Source organism: Acartia tonsa, chromosome 2 (assembly GCF_053477335.1).
Source record: "Acartia tonsa isolate MP-2025a chromosome 2, ASM5347733v1, whole genome shotgun sequence".
Lineage (NCBI taxonomy): Eukaryota > Metazoa > Arthropoda > Copepoda > Calanoida > Acartiidae > Acartia > Acartia tonsa.
This window is the reverse complement of record NC_137261.1, coordinates 1,116,739-1,136,449: the sequence shown is the minus strand read 5'-3', so window position 1 is coordinate 1,136,449 and position 19,711 is coordinate 1,116,739. Positions and strand designations below refer to the sequence as shown.

General features: G+C 33.3%; 1 protein-coding gene across 8 annotated transcripts in view; it reads left to right on the top strand.

Moving 5' to 3' along the window:
• The first annotated feature begins 3,391 nt into the window (after positions 1–3,391).
• The window catches only part of LOC145333501 (delta(24)-sterol reductase-like), a 30,061-nt gene continuing 13,741 nt past the window's right edge, over positions 3,392–19,711 (top strand). For 4 of the 8 annotated variants that reach the window (XM_080178673.1, XM_080178679.1, XM_080178657.1 and 1 more), the window contains exons 1-10: positions 3,392–3,556; positions 8,599–8,680; positions 9,096–9,144; positions 9,850–9,885; positions 10,520–10,590; positions 11,247–11,355; positions 14,285–14,402; positions 16,320–16,367; positions 17,970–18,023; positions 18,932–19,051. In XM_080178673.1, the coding sequence (XP_080034799.1) occupies positions 3,433–3,556; positions 8,599–8,680; positions 9,096–9,144; positions 9,850–9,885; positions 10,520–10,590; positions 11,247–11,355; positions 14,285–14,402; positions 16,320–16,367; positions 17,970–18,023; positions 18,932–19,051 (811 nt within the window). In that variant the 5' untranslated portion in view covers positions 3,392–3,432. Of the gene's footprint in view, positions 3,557–3,599; positions 3,677–4,253; positions 4,327–8,598; positions 8,681–8,787; positions 8,881–9,095; positions 9,145–9,849; positions 9,886–10,519; positions 10,591–11,246; positions 11,356–14,284; positions 14,403–16,319; positions 16,368–17,969; positions 18,024–18,931; positions 19,052–19,711 lie in introns of those variants that run through there. The other 4 variants (XM_080178683.1, XM_080178691.1, XM_080178707.1 and 1 more) reach the window with 4 other exon arrangements.

Below are 19,711 nucleotides of genomic sequence, written 5' to 3'. Positions count from 1 at the left end.
TTATGTGATATGTTTATCATATTTATCGGACTTTTGGAATACTGATTTCTATTACCACAAGGTACAATCATATAATGTTATAAACGAAGCATCTCTATAATTAAGCCTTAAGTATGTCCTTAACAGTATCCTATATTTAAGAAGTTTGTGGTTCTGACACTCTTCTAGTGTTAATGTTCGCTTGTTTCAGAGCTTCGTTTTTATTGTTGTCATCCTTGTTGGTATTTTTTTACGTATTTACCTAAATTTTAAAAGAAAATACATTAATTTTTCTTCCAAATTTATATTCATTGTTTACTTACATTTTGCTCAGATTTTATACATTTATTTTTGCTTTATTTATATGTTAATGTTCGTTTCACCTACAAATTCAGAGCTTAGCTTATATGGATGTTGTCATCCTTGTTTTAAAGAAATATAGAATTTATATTTATTGTTTCCAACTGAATAAGCTGCAAAAATTGTGTAACTTTTGTCTGAAGATCCTGGGATAGGAAAATGGACGAGAAATTAAACTTTAACTTTTCCTTAAATTATGCAGTTGGAAGATTTTTTTTGTAGATCTAATTGAGTGACTATGTCCTATCCTTATAGTAAAGTAAAATGATCTCTGTCTGTCTGTTTGTTTGTCTGTTTGTTTGTTTGTCTGTACCAAAGGATCTCGATAACCGCTGAACCGATATGGTTCTCCTTTACCTTGTAGCTCCTCATAGATTCTGGGAAGGTTTATAAAAATAAATATAAAAAAATATATAATATACTATAATAGCTACTAGTATCTTCATATATAATTTTATATTTAAAATTGGGGGAGTAATACATTATTTTACTTGCAATTATCTTACCCCTCTTTTTGTCTAATCATTTGTACATCTTCAAATTTTTTTCTGTTTGTCCAACAGTAGGAAAACTGAAACTGGTTGGTTATCAGATGCTCTCCTTCAAATGCTTAGAAAGCACAGAATTCTCTAGCTTAATTTTTAAAAGCGAAGCTTTTCTGTAATTAGGGTCGGTCCATACTATATCCGCCCGAGATATATAGCTTTTATTCGTTAATTTAGGCATGTTAGAATTGTCCTATCAATTTCAAACTTTGCATGATGATTCCTCTAGTAGTTAGGTACGATTTAGAAAGCGTAGCAACTCCTTAATCATTACCAGAATGTCCATACGTCCATTTTAAACATGTTGATTTTTCTACTTTTTTGACAACAAATTTTTATGTGATCTAATTATCCGTTTGATCTGATTTATGGTATATGTTAATGTTAATGTCCGTTTGTCCTACCGTTTCAGTGCCTCGCTTTTATGGATGTTGTCATCCTTGTTGAAATAGATTGTATTGCCCTAAAACTACGAGACTACCTAATAGAACCTAACCTAATCTGACCTAAAGTAAAACACAAAAAAACTGCCTTCTTCATAATTTTCTATTTATTTCAATTATTTGAGGTGTGGGGTTGTTCTGTACTCTACTGGTCAATTTGATGGAAATCCCAAACAGTTGAAATCATACAGCTGTATCTTAGTGCAAGAAATTCCCATCTTTCAAGCTATTTAACTTATTTACTACTACCGGCTACGCCCCTAGAGGCGAAGATTTTTAGCGGTTTCTCCACCCAAATAGCTATAATCCTTCCCGGAACTTGTAAGAAGCTACACTGTAAAGGAAAACCATATCGGTTGAGCGGTTAGCGAGATCCTTCGGAACAGACAGTCAGATAGAGATCCTTTTAATATATTATAAGGATACTGTTTCAAATACTCAACTGTTTGTGGTTAGAAAAAGTAAAAGCGTCAGATGGAACATTTTTCGCATTGTAATTTTGAAAAGTATGATATGATATGCAAATAAATAAGAAATATAAAATATTATTTTTTAGTGGTGCATCTTAACTTTAATTAAAGAATGTCCGTCCGTTTGGTTGCCTGTCTGTCTCTAAAAGATTGCAATAAGATTGTGCTATACTATTATATAAAGTAGTAAGGTTTTTTGTCTGTAGCGAAGGATCTCGCTAACTACTGAACCGAATTAGTAATCTTTTTAAGGTAAGCTTTACATAGCTCCTGTTTTGTTTTTAGGCCATTCTATTTTCTTATTTAAGTCTTGGGCCTATTTTTTTTTATTTACTCAATAAACACAGACAAAATTGATATTTTTCGTTGCTTTTTTCTTATTACTGTGTAAAAATTATCTTTTCTTGGTTCTTCTTAAATGTTGTTATGTTTTAATTGCTGTGCTTCTTTGAACACAATTGTCTTTATTCTTGTTATTTGAATAACAATAAAAATAAAAAGCAATTAAAATGCTAATAATAGAGCAGTACACTTTTAAAAATTTAAACGATAAAAAAAGCCACTCCTTTGAAAATATTTTTTTAGTTTAAGGTTTCACCTTGTAAATTTTAACTGTAGAATAAATAGTTAATTTTTTGCAATGTTTTATTCGCACAATAATAAATCAAAAGGCATGTAATTTCGCAATTTAATATTATATAATAAAATTAATGAGGTATTTATTGCATTTATTTCTTATAAATAACAACAAAAACATAAAAATTAAACAGTTTTGACTAATATTTTATACATGCTTGATTATTGTTTTGATTTTAGATTTATAGTCTAAGATTTTTTGCTATTCATAAAGATTATTTTTAAAACATAATGTTTTTATGCTTTAGTTAATAGCTTAAATAATTAAAATTCTGACTTGCAAAATAAAATAGTCAATAGGGTAGGGTGTACTAATTATTAAGATTAAAATCTAAAACATTGTGAACGTAAATATTATAGAATTTGAATAAAGGTGTATAAATAACTAGGGTTGGGCCGGATACCGGATATTGAAACTATCCGGCAATATAATCTTTTATATTTTACAACAAAAATATCTGCTTTTTAAAATTTTAAATAACTGTAATTTTCTTATCATGGAAGCAAGAAGAACATTTTTTTCTTAATATGTTTATCTTTATGTAAATTTTATATTAGAAATCTCAATACATAAATTTTGGAGGTGGCAGCAGTACTTGGCAGCTGCCAGCCGCAAAACCTACGGTTGTCAGGTAAACGGCAACGGATTTTATGAAATTGTAATGTCATAAAGATTTATAAAAAAAAGCCTAAGAAAAAAAGGACAAGAAGTCGCATTGTCACGACCTCTGAGCAATTAAATGGAAGCTGTATACATTATAACAGGTTTATATGAAAAATTATATTTATTGGCAGCAAATATTATCCTAAATTTCTTCGTTCAAAAAAAGCTATAAAATTCTATGTATAGTAGTCTTCGGTTTTTAAACTTTAGATAAATTTTAAATCATCCAGAGGTGTATTATATTTCTAAAAATCATTTGCAATTTATCGCTTTGGTCCAAAATGTCCAAAATCGACTTACTCTAGTATCGATATAATTTCAGAGATTTGCAGAAAATGGTTGGCAACGAAGGTAGATCATCCCGAAGGTCCAGTGACTGCATGGAAATGAAGTTTATACATAAAGTTTGCCACATGTTCAAGTATAATATCTACAACTTCCTGCATAGATGTTTCCAATGTAAGTAGATAGATAGATGAATCTTTATATAAAAGTATCAAGATATCTGTCTGTCTGACTATAAAGTTTGCCACATGTTCAAGTATAATATCTACAACTTCCTGCATAGATGTTTCCAATGTAAGTAGATCATAAGGAAAAAGGATAAGAGGATAAATACTCACCCCTTTTTCATGGTAAAATACTACTTCCCCATCCCTAAATTTAGAAGCAGACGAAAATCAAAAACCGCCCAGGGCTTTTTGTAAGTCAATCATAAATAATAATGTGAATAAAAAGAAAAGCGATATTTAGCAAACAGCCGTGGGCGGTCAGAATCAGCTGAATGTTCATTATGAAAAAATTTCCCCCTTTTTAGAAATAGAAGGATTCATCTTTCATGAACAAATTTTTTTAAATAAAAATAAAATTCTATGTAATTTTTAATTAAAACATTAAAACGAAAATATCTAATCTAATATTCTTGCCCTAAATATGGAAATAGTAAAAAGTAAATAAATATTTTTTTAATAATTTTTAATCCTCCCATTTGAAAAGTAGTGGAATAGCAATAAATTTTAGCGCGGCAACAGCGCTGAGTAGGCCTCTAGGCCCACTGCCTATTTTCGTCTTCTAGTTGCTTCGTTTCCTCTCTTTTATTTTTTTCTCTATAAAGTAGATAGATAGATAAATCCTAATATAAAAGTATCAAGATATCTGTCTGTCTGACTATAAAGTTTGTCTCATGTTCAAGTATAATATCTTCAACTTCCTGCATAGATGTTTCCAATGTAAGTATAGTTATTTATCGCATCGTATTAGACAGCTTTTCCCGGATAACAAATTGAAAAATTGTAAGATTATAACCCGAGGGGCTCAAGGCCTGGGCTGACCAAACTAGTATTATTTTTTTATTTCAATTTACATGGAAAATTGTCTGTAATTCGACGCTATACAGTATACATTGTTTTTCTGTATCATGTCTGAGAACCTGTTCTAATTTAGCGGATATAAATAGGTTTCTATGCCATACTGGAAAATAAATAGATAAGTCCTTAAAATAAAAGTAGCAGGACGTTCGTCTGCCTGACTGTCTGCTTGTAAACGCTGGAATTATATTGTTTCCCTTTTACAGTGAAGCTTACATAGGCCCATGGTGGGTTTATAACTATAAGGGGGAGGGCAACTCAACCCTTCCAAGAGAAATTGTCTCTAAAAAATACCTTTTCAACTTTTGCTTTAAAAACTTCCGCCTTCTTCTCTTTCGGAATATTGATTGCCTTGTAGTGCCTTAATCTAATTGGTTGTAAACATCATATTGGTCAGGTTTTAAGTTATATTCAAGGAATGTTGATAGATAAAACTCAAAAAGAAAAAAGCTAAAAAAAAAGGTTACTATTACTTACAAATAAGATAAATAGACAGTGTTTAACGCAGAGTATAAGGCCATCGTTCTAAAATCCTGATTTTTCTGGACAAGGACAATCATCATGTCTATCAAAGTAACATGATCTTTGTCTGTATGTCTGGCATTGCTACTAGTACATTAAAAAAAGCATGTAAATAACTTACTTAAAACTTTATTTTAAATTACTATGTAAAGCATCCCTGATATTTTGAACTGTAAATTGATTCTGAAACCTTATCATTTTGTATTACAGAATATTGTATCTTTTACATGTTAATAGTTTACCAAAATGTATTTTTTTTTATTTCCTTGGGAGAGTGGTGTTGCTGGTAGTCTCCCCAAAAATATTAATAAACTTCCCAGGACCTATGTAAATCTACCCTGTAAAGGTAAACCATATCGGTTCAGCTAGATCCGTCGGGACAGAAAGACACACAAACATCATATTACTTTATTATAAGGCTTTGGTTTGCATGTCCATCCTTGATCTAACCTAACCCTCTTTCTATTAACCCCCCTAGCAACCAACCACAGAGTTAGGAGGTGTGCCGCCAATTACACAAATTTTCATATCCAAAATATATTTTATATTAACAAGTTACCAGAGTATTAAAGGAGCTATTGGGAGTGTTTAAATAAGAAAACAAAGACAGTGGATGGGGTTATTGTCAGGGATCTAATGGGATAAGGCAATGGCCAATAATTTCATGTACATCTCCAATAATGGATACACAAAATTACACCTTTACAGTTAGTGGTTGAAACGTTGGGACACTCAACTTAATAAACAAACCAATCAAAATTTAATAAAAGTCCTTAAAATTGTTAAGCCAACGAATTAGAATTATAATAAAACTTTGGGGACTAGTGTAATAAAGAAACAAATGTCTCCTCCCTCCCTGTGTAATTGTTGTCATAATAACAATTTGAAGTTGTTATAATTAGGGATGGGAATCCGTCGAATTTTTGGGCCGGATTCGGATTCCGGATTCTGAAGGAATCCGTCAAAAAAAGTGACGGATTCTTGCGGATTCCGGATTCTTATTTTTGGCGGATTCCGGATTCGGATTCCGGATTCTAGCATTATTTTAAAAGGCCGTCCGTCACAGAGGGATAGCTTTTTTCGTTAATTTATCACTATGTTACTTGGTTGAAGCCTTGATTTGTTTAAAGTGTTGACTTCCAGCATAACTAAAACATTTACATCACATTAGTAATTATTAAAATTTGTTATGTAGAAATTTTTTTTTGATCTTTGCCTTCAAACAGAGGGAGTTGTAAGAAAAAAGACGGTAATTTTAGCCTACCAATTTAGAATCCGGAATCCGCTATAAAAAACGGATTCCGGATCCGGATTCGGATTCCAAAATTGACCGAAAATTGGGCGGATTCCGGATTCGGATTCCGGATCCGGATTCCCATCACTAGTTATAATAAATTGACAATTTAAAGTTTAACGGAAGTGTTTGCACACCTAAAGTCAGACAAATAATGAAATTCCTGAAACTAGAAAATTCTAGAAAAATCTGATTTTTATGATAGTTTGTCTGAAAGGGAAATCTTGTAACCCTAATAATATAGTATATCCCTTTTCCAATGTTTTTTGTTGACATATTTTTCTGTTCATTTTATGAACGTACTAGCGGCTTCGCCCCTAGCCTCTAGGGGCTTTGCCCCAAGAGGTGATAAAAAAAAAGAATTGGTGAAATTCGTAAAAGGACCAACGAAATGTTCAGAAAAAAAGAATTGGGGGATTTTTTGTTTTTGGGGGGTTGTGGGTGTCCCATCCCCTAAGAAAATAGCCTAAAACCGTCACAGGACCTGTAGGTATATTCCCTAAAGAGTAGAATCCGATAGGTTCAGTGGTTGCCGAGATCTTGAGGGAAGGACAGACAGACATTATTCTACTTTGTATTATAGACTAGCGGCTACGCCCCTAGAAGCCTCTAGGGGCACTTAAGGGGGGAAAATTCGACCTAATCCCATATTAAATTTGAGTTTCAAAACAATTAAAAAAATATTTTTTTGGAGGAGGAGGGTGAAGACACCCTCCCTAAAAATAGTTTAAAACCTTCCCAGGACCTATAAGAAGCTTCATTGTAAAGGAGAATAATATCGGTTCAGCGGTTAGCGAGATCCTTCGGGACAGACAAAAAACGCTTACTACTTTATATTATAGGATAGAATTAGAATAATGTTTTCTTATTTGTTGGCTCAAAAATAGTGGGTATTTTTATTGATTGGAAAGTTACAGAAACGGTAATTAAGTATCATCATTGAAGAGATCAATTTATCGGCCATTGTATTATCCCTTTAGATCCCTAGTTTTATGGTTATTGTTTTTTTTTAATTTAGAGTGTTTTCAAGTTTACTCAATATTTTGAAAACAGTGATTTAGGAGTTGAGGATAGTTATTTCTCGCATCGTATTATAAACGGCTTTCCGCGGATATAGAATGTGCAATTATGAGATTAAAACTAGTTTTTTTTACCCCGAGGTGCCGAAGGCACCAGCCAAACAAACTGGTTTTAATCTTATAATTGTACATTTTTATATTCGTAGAAAACTGGATGTAATACGATGCTAGACATAGTTTTTTCGTATGGATGAGAACCGGTTTCTATCCACCGGATTCGAATGAATACGAAAAAATTTGATTAAGTAATTGTAAAGTCTTGATTTTGTTAGTCACAGATGGTTGGTTTTTATTGAATGAGTTTATTTCGTGTCTTTTAATTCATGCTTAGTGCAGGCAATCAGGGAATGGGATCTAAAGGGATAAGACAATAGCAGATAAATTGATATACGTCCCCAATGATGATACACGATATTACCCCATCAGTAGATTATTATTAGTGGTTGAAACGTTTGAATACTCAACTTTATCAACCAGCTAAACAAAATTCAATAATAGTCCCTAAACTTATTGAGCCTGCGAGTAAGAAAATGTCTTATAAAACTGTAGGGAGCAGGGTGATAAACAGCAATCTGTACCTGCTGCAAGTAATGCAATAGTTGCCTTTTGCTAGGGAGGTATTAGGTTCGAATCCAGTGCTAAAACGCAGTAAAAAAATAAGGACGTTAAAATGTTGCCTACTACTCGAATGTCTAATGCGCTTCATATGATATCAGAAGGGTTTTAGGACAAACGCAGGAGTCCCAAACGTCGGAGTGGACAAATGCAGGAGTGTTAAAATATTAATTTTATTATTATTACTATACAGATTAGGTTACGTCCAGATTTGAATGAACAAATAAGCCCCCCGCAGGGGTTAGACATTTAAAACACCTATAAGATGGTCTAAAATATGTTAAATTAGGTTAAGTGTCCACTCCGACGTTTGGGACTCCTGCGTTTATCGTTGGACCATCAGAAGAATATAAGTGGATATTATGACAATGGAGAACATTGTCTTTAGTTTAGGTTACTAACATAGACATCACATAATGGTCAGTTTGTTCATACAGTAGGAGGTGAGGGGATGGAGTAAAGGGATGGGATAGGGTCGAACGTTTTTACCAGCTACAAGTTTTATTTTATCAGATTACATGATAATCTGGTTTAAGATCCAAGTAATAATAAATCCATTGAAATAACAGTAGGAAAACCATTCATAATTATTTTCAATATCATAAACTGGCTTTATTTTTTCAGTGGCTGTTTTGACGTTGCTTCTGCCATCTTTCATTTGGGATACTGTTCTTTACTTGATGCTATTATACAAATTCTATATCAGGTAAGGGATACTGTTCTTTACTTGATGCTATTATACAAATTCTATATCAGGTAAGGGATACTGTTCTTTACTTGATGCTATTATACAAATTCTATATCAGGTAAGGGATACTGTTCTTTACTTGATGCTATTATACAAATTCTATATCAGGTAAGGGATACTGTTCTTTACTTGATGCTATTATACAAATTCTACATAAGGTACAATTTTTTTTTTTTCTTAAAAACTTAAGAAAAATATTAAAGACATTGTAAATTAATAGTTATTTATCGCACTGTATTAGATATATCTTTCCGTGGATATTAAAATGAAAAGTGATAAGATTAAAACTTTCGGCCCATCGAAGCTAACTAATATTGCTTTTATTTTAATATTCGTGGAACATTGTCTGTAATACTGGACATCTCTATTTTAGGAAAGCTAGCAACACCCATGCAGAAAGAGTAGCACATATCCAGGAACAGGTACAAACATCAGGGTTCCAAAGGGATAAGACAATGGCAGATAAATTGATGTACATCCCAAATGTTAATACACAAAATTACCTTTTCTGTATAATTAAAATTAGTAGTTTGGACACTCAACTTAATAAACAAACCAATCAAAATACATTTAAAGTCCCCAAAGTTGTTAAGCCAACGAATAAGAAAGCGTTATAAATATATCTCAATAATTTTTTTAAGCTTTTAATAATTTGATGTTAATCATTTAACTTTTATACCTTGCGTCAAAAAATGCGTTCTCGTCAATTGTATGGCCTTTGGGACATCTAAAACTATGGTCCTCAAAAAGGGGGGAGGCGGATGTGCCACTTTTTGAAACCAAAACCAAAAGTCAACAAAGGAACTCATCTAAAAAAAGAGTTACAGGTCTGAGATTTTGCATGGCAGTTGCTTTATAGGGGTACAATATGGAACTGTGAAGAAACGGCGGCGCAACCGCCGAAAACCGGCGTTTCCCGCCGATTTTTTTTGCCTTTTCTCGGCGGTTTTCGGTGGTTGCGCCGCCGTTTCTTTACAGTTCCATATTGTACCCCTATTAAGCAACTGCCATGCAAAATCTCAGACCTGTAACTCTTTTTTTAGTTGAGTTCCTTTGACTTTTAGTTTTGGTTTCAAAAAGTGGCACATCCGCCTCCCCCCTTTGAAAACTAATCTTGTTTAATTTAGGTGCGAAGATGGAAGGTGGAGGGAAAGGGCAGGAAAGGCATTTCAAATTATTTGATTGATTAAATAATATTTTTTTTTACTATTTACAATGATTTTCTTCCATTGATTAAGTGACCTTTATCTACATACTGAAAAATCATGTATAACATCGTATTACCGTATTACAGACAAATTTCCAAGAATACTAATATAAGATCATAAAATTTATACAAGTTTTTCATAGCCGAGGGGCCGAAGGCATGGGCTAGCAAAACTGGTTTTAATATTATAATTTTTTATCTAAATATACGCGGAATGCTGTCTATAATATGATGCGATAAATAACTATCAAGTTAATCTAAAATAATCGAAAGACCAATGAGAGATGTAATAATTCTAACCAGTTGCAAAAAGTACTTTATTCTTTCTTATTGAATATATTTTGGGAACAAATGAATTTCTAGTCGATCCTTATGATTTTTGCAATCAATTAAAAAATATAAGAGAATTAAGCTCTATATAGTGCCTATAAAAAAAATTATGTCATAATAAAAAAGGCCAATGATAGTCCAATACAACATACTAAATTACCAATAGTAGGTCAATATACACATTATATTTGACCAATGGTAGGCCAGTATTAAGTCATTTTTTTATATATGATCGTAATTTGAAGCCCTCCCATAGGAAAATGTGTACTGCTCGCCCCAGCTGGAAAAGTGTTTCCCCCCAATCTATCGCCTACAAGGGTTCAATGTACAGGTTAGTAAAATAATCATGTAAAGAAAACAAAGTAGTAGTTTTCGTTGTATTTTTTACAGTAGCTTTTGATTTTAGGTAAGGTTAGGTAAAAGTCAATGATTGCCTCGCAGTTTTAGAGCACCCCCTGAAGCTAGAAATTAGAGAAAAGCTACTGTGAAAATACGACGAAAGCAGCTACTGCGTTTTCTTTCGATGATCCAAGAAAAACGTAAATGGAAATTCACCGAATGATATGATTTTGTAACTTCTTTTTTCGTCAGCCAAAAAGGCTTTTTGTATTTTGAATGAAATTTCTCTTATAAATTGTACTCTATATACTCAAAGATCTCGCTAGTCACTGGACCGATATGATTCTCTTTTACAAGGAAGCTTTTATTGTGTCTCTAGGGGCGTAGCAGCTGCTAGTATTATAAATTAAATATTCAATCAAACGGGCGAGTGGACTTTCTTTCCAGTATGGCTTCAAAACCGATTAATATCCGCTGAATTAGAACCGGTTCTCAGGCATACTGAAAAATCATTTATAGCAACGCATTACATCCAGTTGTCTACAAATGTAAAAATGTAAAATTAAAACTGGTTTTAATCTTATATTTTTTCATTTTGATATCCGCGGAAAGCTGTCCATAACACGATATGTAAATAAAACTATTTAGGATTGAAGTTGATTTGGATCATGTGCTGTCTATAGACAAAATTAACAACTATGTTCATGTTGAACCTAGTGTCTGTATTGGATATTTAAACAAGTTTCTGGTTCAAGAGGTAGGTAGATAGATGGTCAGATAGATGGACAGATAGATGGACAGATAGATGGATAGATAGATGGAGATAGATAGATAGCTAGTGTCTTTATGGACTACCTTAACAATTTTCTGGTTCAAGAAGTAGTTAGATAGGTAGATAGACAGATAGATAGATAGATGAACAGATAGATGAGCAGATAGATGGATAGACAGATAGATAGATAGATAGATAGATAGATAATGGACGTAAAGATTAATTACAATTACTACGTTCATTTGGAACCAAGTATCTGTATTTGCTATCTAAACAAGTTTCTGGTTCAAGAGGTACGTAGATAGACTGATAGATAGATGGAGATAGATAGATAGCTAGTGTCTTTATGGACTACCTTAACAAGTTCCTGGATCAAGAGGTAGTTAGATAGGTAGATAGACAGATAGACAGATAGATATATAGATGAACAGATAGATGAGCAGATAGATGGATAGACAGACAGATAGATAGATAGATAGATAGATAAATAGATAGATAGATAGACAGATAGATAGATAGATAATGGACGTAAAGATTAATTACAATTACTACGTTCATGTGGAACCAAGTATCTGTATTTGCTATCTAAACAAGTTTCTGGTTCAAGAGGTACGTAGATAGATAGACAGATAGATGGACAGATAAATAGCTAGTTGTCTTTATGGACTACCTAAACAAGTTTCTGGCTCAAGAGGTAGTTAGATAGGTAGATAGACAGATAGATAGATAGATGAACAGATAGATGAACAGATAGATGAGCAGATAGATGGATAGACAGATAGATAGATAGATAGATAGATAGATAGATAGATAGATAGATAGATAGATATATAATGGACGTAAAGATTAATTACAATTACTACGTTCATGTGGAACCAAGTATCTGTATTTGCTATCTAAACAAGTTTCTGGTTCAAGAGGTACGTAGATAGATAGACAGATAGATGGACAGATAAATAGCTAGTTGTCTTTATGGACTACCTAAACAAGTTTCTGGCTCAAGAGGTTTGTAGATAGATGGATAGACTGATAGATAGATAGATTGATAGACAGATTGATGGATAGATAGATAGACAGATAGATGGACAGTTAGATGGACAGATAGAAGGAAAGATAGATAAACAGATATTTGGACAGTTAGATGGACAGTTAGATGGACAGATAGATGGACAGATAGATGGACAGATAGATGGACAGATAGATGGACAGATAGATGGACAGATAGATGGACAGATAGATGGACAGATAAATGGACAGATATATGGACAGATAGATGGACAGATAGATGGACAGATAGATGGACAGATAGATGGACAGATAGATGGACAGATAGATGGACAGATAGGTAGACAGATAGATGGACAGATAGATGGACAGATAGATGGACAGATAAGTGGAAAGATAGGTGGACAGATAGATGGACAGATAGATGGACAGATAGATGGACAAGATGGACAGATAGATGAAAAGATAGATGGGCAGATAGATGGACAGATAGATGGACAGATAGATGGACAGATAGATGGACAGATAGATGGACAGATAGATGGACAGATAGGTGGAGAGATAGATGGACATATAGATGAATAGATAGGTGGACAGATAGGTGGACTAATAGATGAACAGATAGATGGACAGTAGTGAGACAGATAGATGGACAGATAGATGGACTGATAGATGGACAGATAGATGGACAGATAGATGGACAGATAGATGGACAGATAGATTGACATATAGGTGGACAGATAGATGGACAGATAGGTGGACAGAAAGATGGACATACAGATGGACAGATAGATTGATATTTACATGGACACATAGGTGGACAGATAGATGGACAGATAGATTGACAGATTAATGGACAAATAGATAGACAGATAGGTGGACAGATAGATGGACAGATAGATGGATAGATATATTGATGCATTAATAGTGAGACTGATCTATACCAAAAAAATAACCGTCTATCTTATATTAGAGCCGAGAAAATCACGGTTCCAGACAGATCGACAGACATACAGACGGACATTTCAAACTAGAGTGGATTAGCAGGGAGGGACGGGACATTGGGCTGTTTATTACACTAGTCCCCAAAGTTTCATAATACAGTTTTCTTATTTGTTGGTTTAACAACATTTTTAACTTTTATTAAATTTTGATTGGTTGGTAGAGTGTCTAACCGTTTCAAAAACTTATTTTAATCTACAGAATGGGTAATTTTTTGTTTCATCAATAAAGGTACTAAGAAAGAGAGGGAATGTCTGATTGAGCCAATAGGAGAATCGCATCGGAATTTACATTGGATCTCATTGGTTGAAATTATGTACACATTTTCCTACGAAGGCATGTTTTTTTTCATTTCATACATACATAAAAGTCAGCTGTTAACAGTATTATTATATTTTCTTAGTAGAAAGCTTTGCGGAATCAGAATTAATTGCCCAAAAATTTCGTTTACAATTTGAAAGCTTGAAACAAAGTTGGATTCTTAAAAAAAAAGTTAGGCTGGCAACTCGCTGGTGAGGCAAAATTATTTTTGTGAAAAATCCTCCAAAATCTAATAAAAAAATTTACAAAAATGAAATAAAATCTTAAGAGGGTTATTAACATATGATTTTGTTTAATTTTTGTAGATTTTTAATGTGCTTTTGGATGATTTTTCACAAAAATAATTTTGCCTCACTATCGAATAGCGAGTCTATCATTTTTTAAGAATCCACATCAGCTTGAGTCGAAAGTAAACAATACTTTTGTCTGCTAGGAATGTTCTCTCTTAGATTTGACGAAAAAAGGGTTCAGAATATTCTTCTACTCTTCTATTTCTATTGTTTCATCACTTAGTATCTACATCAATTTACCGGCTATTGTCTTATCCCTTTAGATCCCTGGTAGATTTTCATGTTTTTTTTTGCAGGGCTACACTCTGCCCATAGTACCAGAACTGGATAACCTGACTATTGGAGGCCTGGTCATGGGTGGAGGTATTGAGACTACAAGTCATAAATATGGTCTCATTGAACATATCTCTCTAGGCATGCAATTTTATAGATATAGATGTAGAACACAGATAACTACCTGTATCAAGTGGACCTTTTTCGTCTGCTAGCAAATTGCTTTCTGCTCTTTTTTAGTAACTTGGCTGTGTTAATATTCCCGACGCTATTGGCTTATAGTCAAAGATCCAATTGAAAGTCGGTACAGGGTCCACGTGGTGGGTACATACCCTCTATTGTTTTACTCTAATGTTTTATACATTTAGCTGTTCTACATATCTTAAGTTGCAAAATGACGACAGCACTTTTTGACTAATAATATTTCAGTAGCCAAGAAGTTAATTTACTGTTCTTGATATCTTAAGTAGCATAGGCACAAACATGTTATTATACTTCATCAAATACCATAGGGTTAATTTTAAGCCCTATAACAATAATATTACTTTTGAAATGATAAAAATCATTTGCAACATAAACGGCGGTTTCCCTTAATTTGCCTAGTAAAGCACAGGACCCTCTCACCTTTTTTCAAAATAATTTGAAACATTTGTAGATGAGCAGTTAGGTCATCTAATGTATAGGTCCCACAGATTTAGGCCCATAGAGGTTAGGCACTAAGAAAAAGGACTAACCCCTCATCATACTTTGTTTTCCTTTTATTTAAACAAGGATGACAACATCCATAAAAGCGAAGCTCTGAAACGGTAGGACAAACGGACATTAACACTTGTATAATGTCAGAACTGAATAATCAGAATGCGAATGTATAAGAGTCAAAGCAAAATTGTAATTAAATTTGTTGAAAAACTGCTTGATACAGGATAATGATTATGGACATACTTACATTTTTAGGACTTGATTATAGAGTTGCTTCGCTTAAAATATTGTACTTTGTTGTCCCAGGAATCAGTATACCAAAAATCAGACCAATCGGATAATTAGGTCACATACAAATTTGTTGTTAAAAATGTTTAAAAAATCAACATTTTTAAAATGGACGTACGGACATTCTGGTAATGATTATAGAGTTGCTACGCTTTCTAACTCGTACCTAACTATTACAGGAATCACCATGCAAAATTTGAAATCGATAGGACAATTCTAACATACCTAAATTAACGAAAAAAGCTTTTTAAAAAAGTAAAAAAAATCAACATCTTTAAAATGGACGTACGGACATTTTGGAAATGATTATAGAGTTGCTACGCTTTCTAAATCGTACCTAACTACTAAAGGAATCATCATGCAAAATTTGAAATCGATAGGACAATTCTAACATGTCTAAATTAACGAAAAAAGCTATCCGTTACGGACGGACGTACGGACGGACCGACCCTAATTATAGAAAAGCTTCGCTTTTAAAAATAAGGTTGAGGTTTTTTTGTACTCGCTTAGCATTTTGAGGAAAACCCCGAAAATTAAGGTTAGACATTTGAATTCTGGAATGTTAATTTATTTCTATGCAAAGTAGCTTGATGTCTGTCCGTCCGTCCCTCAAGATCTCGGTAACCACTGAACCGATCGGATTCTACTCTTCAGGGAATATACCTACTGGTCCTGTGGTGGTTTTAAGCTATTTTCTTGGGGAGTGAGACACCCCCAACCTCCCCCAAAACAAAACAACCCCCCCCCCCAATTTTTTTCTTTTAGAATTTTACGAATTTTGCGAATTCGTTTTTTTTTCGCGAAAATTTGCGTAGTAGTTTTTTTTGTCTGTAGCGAAGGATCTCGCCAAACGCTGCACCGATACGGATCTTCTTTACAATAAAGTTTATTTATAGGTCCTGAAATAGTTTTAGGCTATTTTATTTTTATAAATAAGTCTTGGTATGGTTTTAGACTATTTTTATGTCCTTCTGTATCTGTAACCCTTCGAATATAACGCCCCTAGATGCTAGGGGCACAGTGGCTAGTTTAACATAAAAGATTTAAATTATAAAACTGTATGAAATCAAGAGTATGAAATGGTGATGGCAGATGGACACGTGATTATTGCCGACGCAGGAATAATAAACTTTATATTAATAATAAGATAAGATAAGATAAGATTTTATTTCCTCTAAGGTGCATATAATTAGGGCGAGTTACTAATAAAAGTTTACAATTTTAACTATAGGTTTCTTCCTGAAAAAGATTGCATATTAATTAGGATACTAAGTTTCTTCCTGAAAGAGATTGCAGGCAAGATAATAAATAAATTATTACATATTATAGTGAGTAAATAATCAAATTGTAATTTATTAGCAATTTTAAGATTCTGCAGTACATTTACTATTTATGTACCTAGCTCAGGGTTGTAGTGAACTTCTCCTTCCCCGTTCACCTACATTTTACATTTTACTATACAATTATTATATAATTGAACACTGAGCAAGCTGTGAAGCGAGTGGATGGCTTAACCCCGGCCGGGGTTGTTGAACCGCAGTTCTTCGCGGCGCTTACCAAATCGTTTCAGAGCTTTAGAAAATAGTTGTAGCAAATTGTTTTAGTTACATATATTGACATATATAAGACATATATAAGACTACAATACTACGGTATGCTGAATATACCATCTAACAATCATTCCACTAGAATCCATACGGGGTTTCCAAAAATAAGACCAATACAATTAGGTTATCGGTGCCATGGAAGTTAGCCATGTTTTTATTCCCGTTATAAACTGCAACTCCCACCGCCCTAACGTTCCCGGATTAAATGATTATAAGAACTGAGTAATTTAAGATCCTGTGGGATTTTAATCCCACACTTCTTTGATACCTGTAATTTATTTCCGAACCCGTCACTATATTCCTACATCCCTGATGGCGTTTATTAAATAAGAATAAATTTACATATTTGAGTTTTTCGTTGGGTAAAAACTAGAGGGCTTGATGGATTTTTAGCCACATTTAAACATTTAAACATTGCAATAACAAGGAATACATATGCGCGGTGGGCGCGCATATGTACCTAGTAAGTTAAGTAAAAAATTTAAATAAAAATAATAAATATGAAATCTGAAAATCTTATAAGTATTTTTAGAGAAAAACTGGTTTTATTTGGATTTTGGTCAGGCGTTTTAAGTGGCAATGTGCATAGGCATCTTAAGTTGAAAGTGTATTCAATATCGGCTATGCTAGTTGTAGAGTGGCTTTGCAGCTTTGAGATTAAATTCTTGTTTAAGTTTGATATTAAGAAAGTGTTTTTGCTGGATTCAATTTAAGAAGGATAAAAATCATTTTTTAGAAACACATCAGTTTACTAGCATTGTTCTTCAAGTGAAGGTTCTTTTGTAAGGATTAATAAGAACGTTAAGACGTTAAGACGTTAAGACTTAAGGAAAAAGGAAAAAGGTTTTGACTGAAGTGAGGATTTGACAACAAGGACTGGACTTAAAGGGATTTAAAGGGATAAGACAATGGCCGATAAATTGATGTAATCCCCAACAATGATATACAAATTTATCCCTTCTACAGATTACAATTAGTCGTGAAAATATTGGAGACTTTACTTAATGAACCAACCAATTAAAATTCAATAAAAGTCTCCAAGGTAGTTAATCCAACGAATAAGAATAAGGTTGCGTGATGTTTACTTCATGATAAAAAGTTTATTAATTTACAGAGAAGAACAATTGTGATTTATTCTTCGCTACCCCTTTCTCTTATGGAACATTAGGTAAATATTTATTTTTGTATTCATTCAAAAACAAGGATGACAACATCCATAAAAGCGGAGCTCTGAAACGGTAAGACTAACAAACATTAACATAGTAGAATATAAATATATAAGTCTAAACAAAATTGTAAGTAATTTATTGCATAACTGCCTAAATACAGGTTATTGTTTAAGGACGTACATACTTATAGGATTAGGATTTGACCATACAGAATATGCTTCTCTTATAACACTATACCTTGATGTAATATTCATTATTCCAAAAATCAGATAAATCATAAAAATTGTTGTTAACAAGGATGACAACATCCATAAAAGCGAAGCTCTGAAACGGTAGGACAAACGGACATTAACACTTGTATACTGTCAGAACTGAATAATCAAAATGTGAATGTATAAGAGTCAAAGCAAAATTGTAAGTAAATTTGTTGAAAAACTGCTTGATACAGGATAATGATTATGGACATACTTACATTTTTAGGATTTGATTAAAGAGTTGCTTCGCTTATAATATTGTACTTTGTTGTCCCAGGAATCAGTATACCAAAAATCAGACCAATCGGATAAATAGGTCACATACAAATTTGTTGTTAAAGATAACGTACCGACCCACCTATAAATAACTCTATTGTAGGACTGCTGACCTCTGTAAAGTTGAAAATAATCCCCTACAAACCGTTTATCAAGATGACGCACTGACCCACCTATAAATAACTCTATTGTAGGACTGCTGACCGCTGTAAAGTTGAAGATAATCCCTTACATACCATTTATCAAGATGACGCACTGACCCACCTATAAATAACTCTATTGTAGGACTGCTGACCGCTGTAAAGTTGAAGATAATCCCCTACAAACCCCTTTATGAAGATGATGTACCGCCCGAACTATAAATAACTCTATTGTAGGACTGCTGACCGCTGTAAAGTTGAAGATAATCCCCTACAAACCGTTCATCAAGATGACTTACCGCCCGACCTATAATATTGAGGAGGCTATGCAAGTTTTTGAAAGAGAAACAATGAAAGGTAATTACAGGGATCTAAAGGGATAAGGCAATGCCCGATAAATCTATGTACATCCTCAATAATGCTACACTTTGTTCGTCATTCCGCCCTTAACGCTATATGGGGAAACGTGATTTTCTCGGCTCCTATTCAAGATAGACGGCTGAAATTTTCATGGAGTGAATAGATTTAAATTCTTCCAAGTTTCATTGAGAGGTGTTTATTTGTTGGGGTGCTAGATCGAATCCTAGATTGTCAAGATTTAAGGATTTTCTCTACTCCTATTCAAGATAGACGGCTGAAATTTTGTATCTATCTATCTAGGATCAAGAAATGACAGTGTGGAAGGAATAATGTATAGTGTACATGATGCTGTCATCATGACTGGAGAATATGATACATATCTATCTATCTATCTATCTGTCTATCTATCTATCTATCTATCTATCTATCTATCTATCTATCAATATATCTATATCTATCTAGGATCAGGAAATGACAGTGTGGAAGGAATAATGTATAGTGTACATGATGCTGTCATCATGACTGGAGAATATGATATCTATCTATCTATCTGTCTATCTATCTATCTATCAATATATCTATCTATCTATCTATCTATCTAGGATCAGGAAATGACAGTGTGGAAGGAATAATGTATAGTGTACATGATGCTGTCAT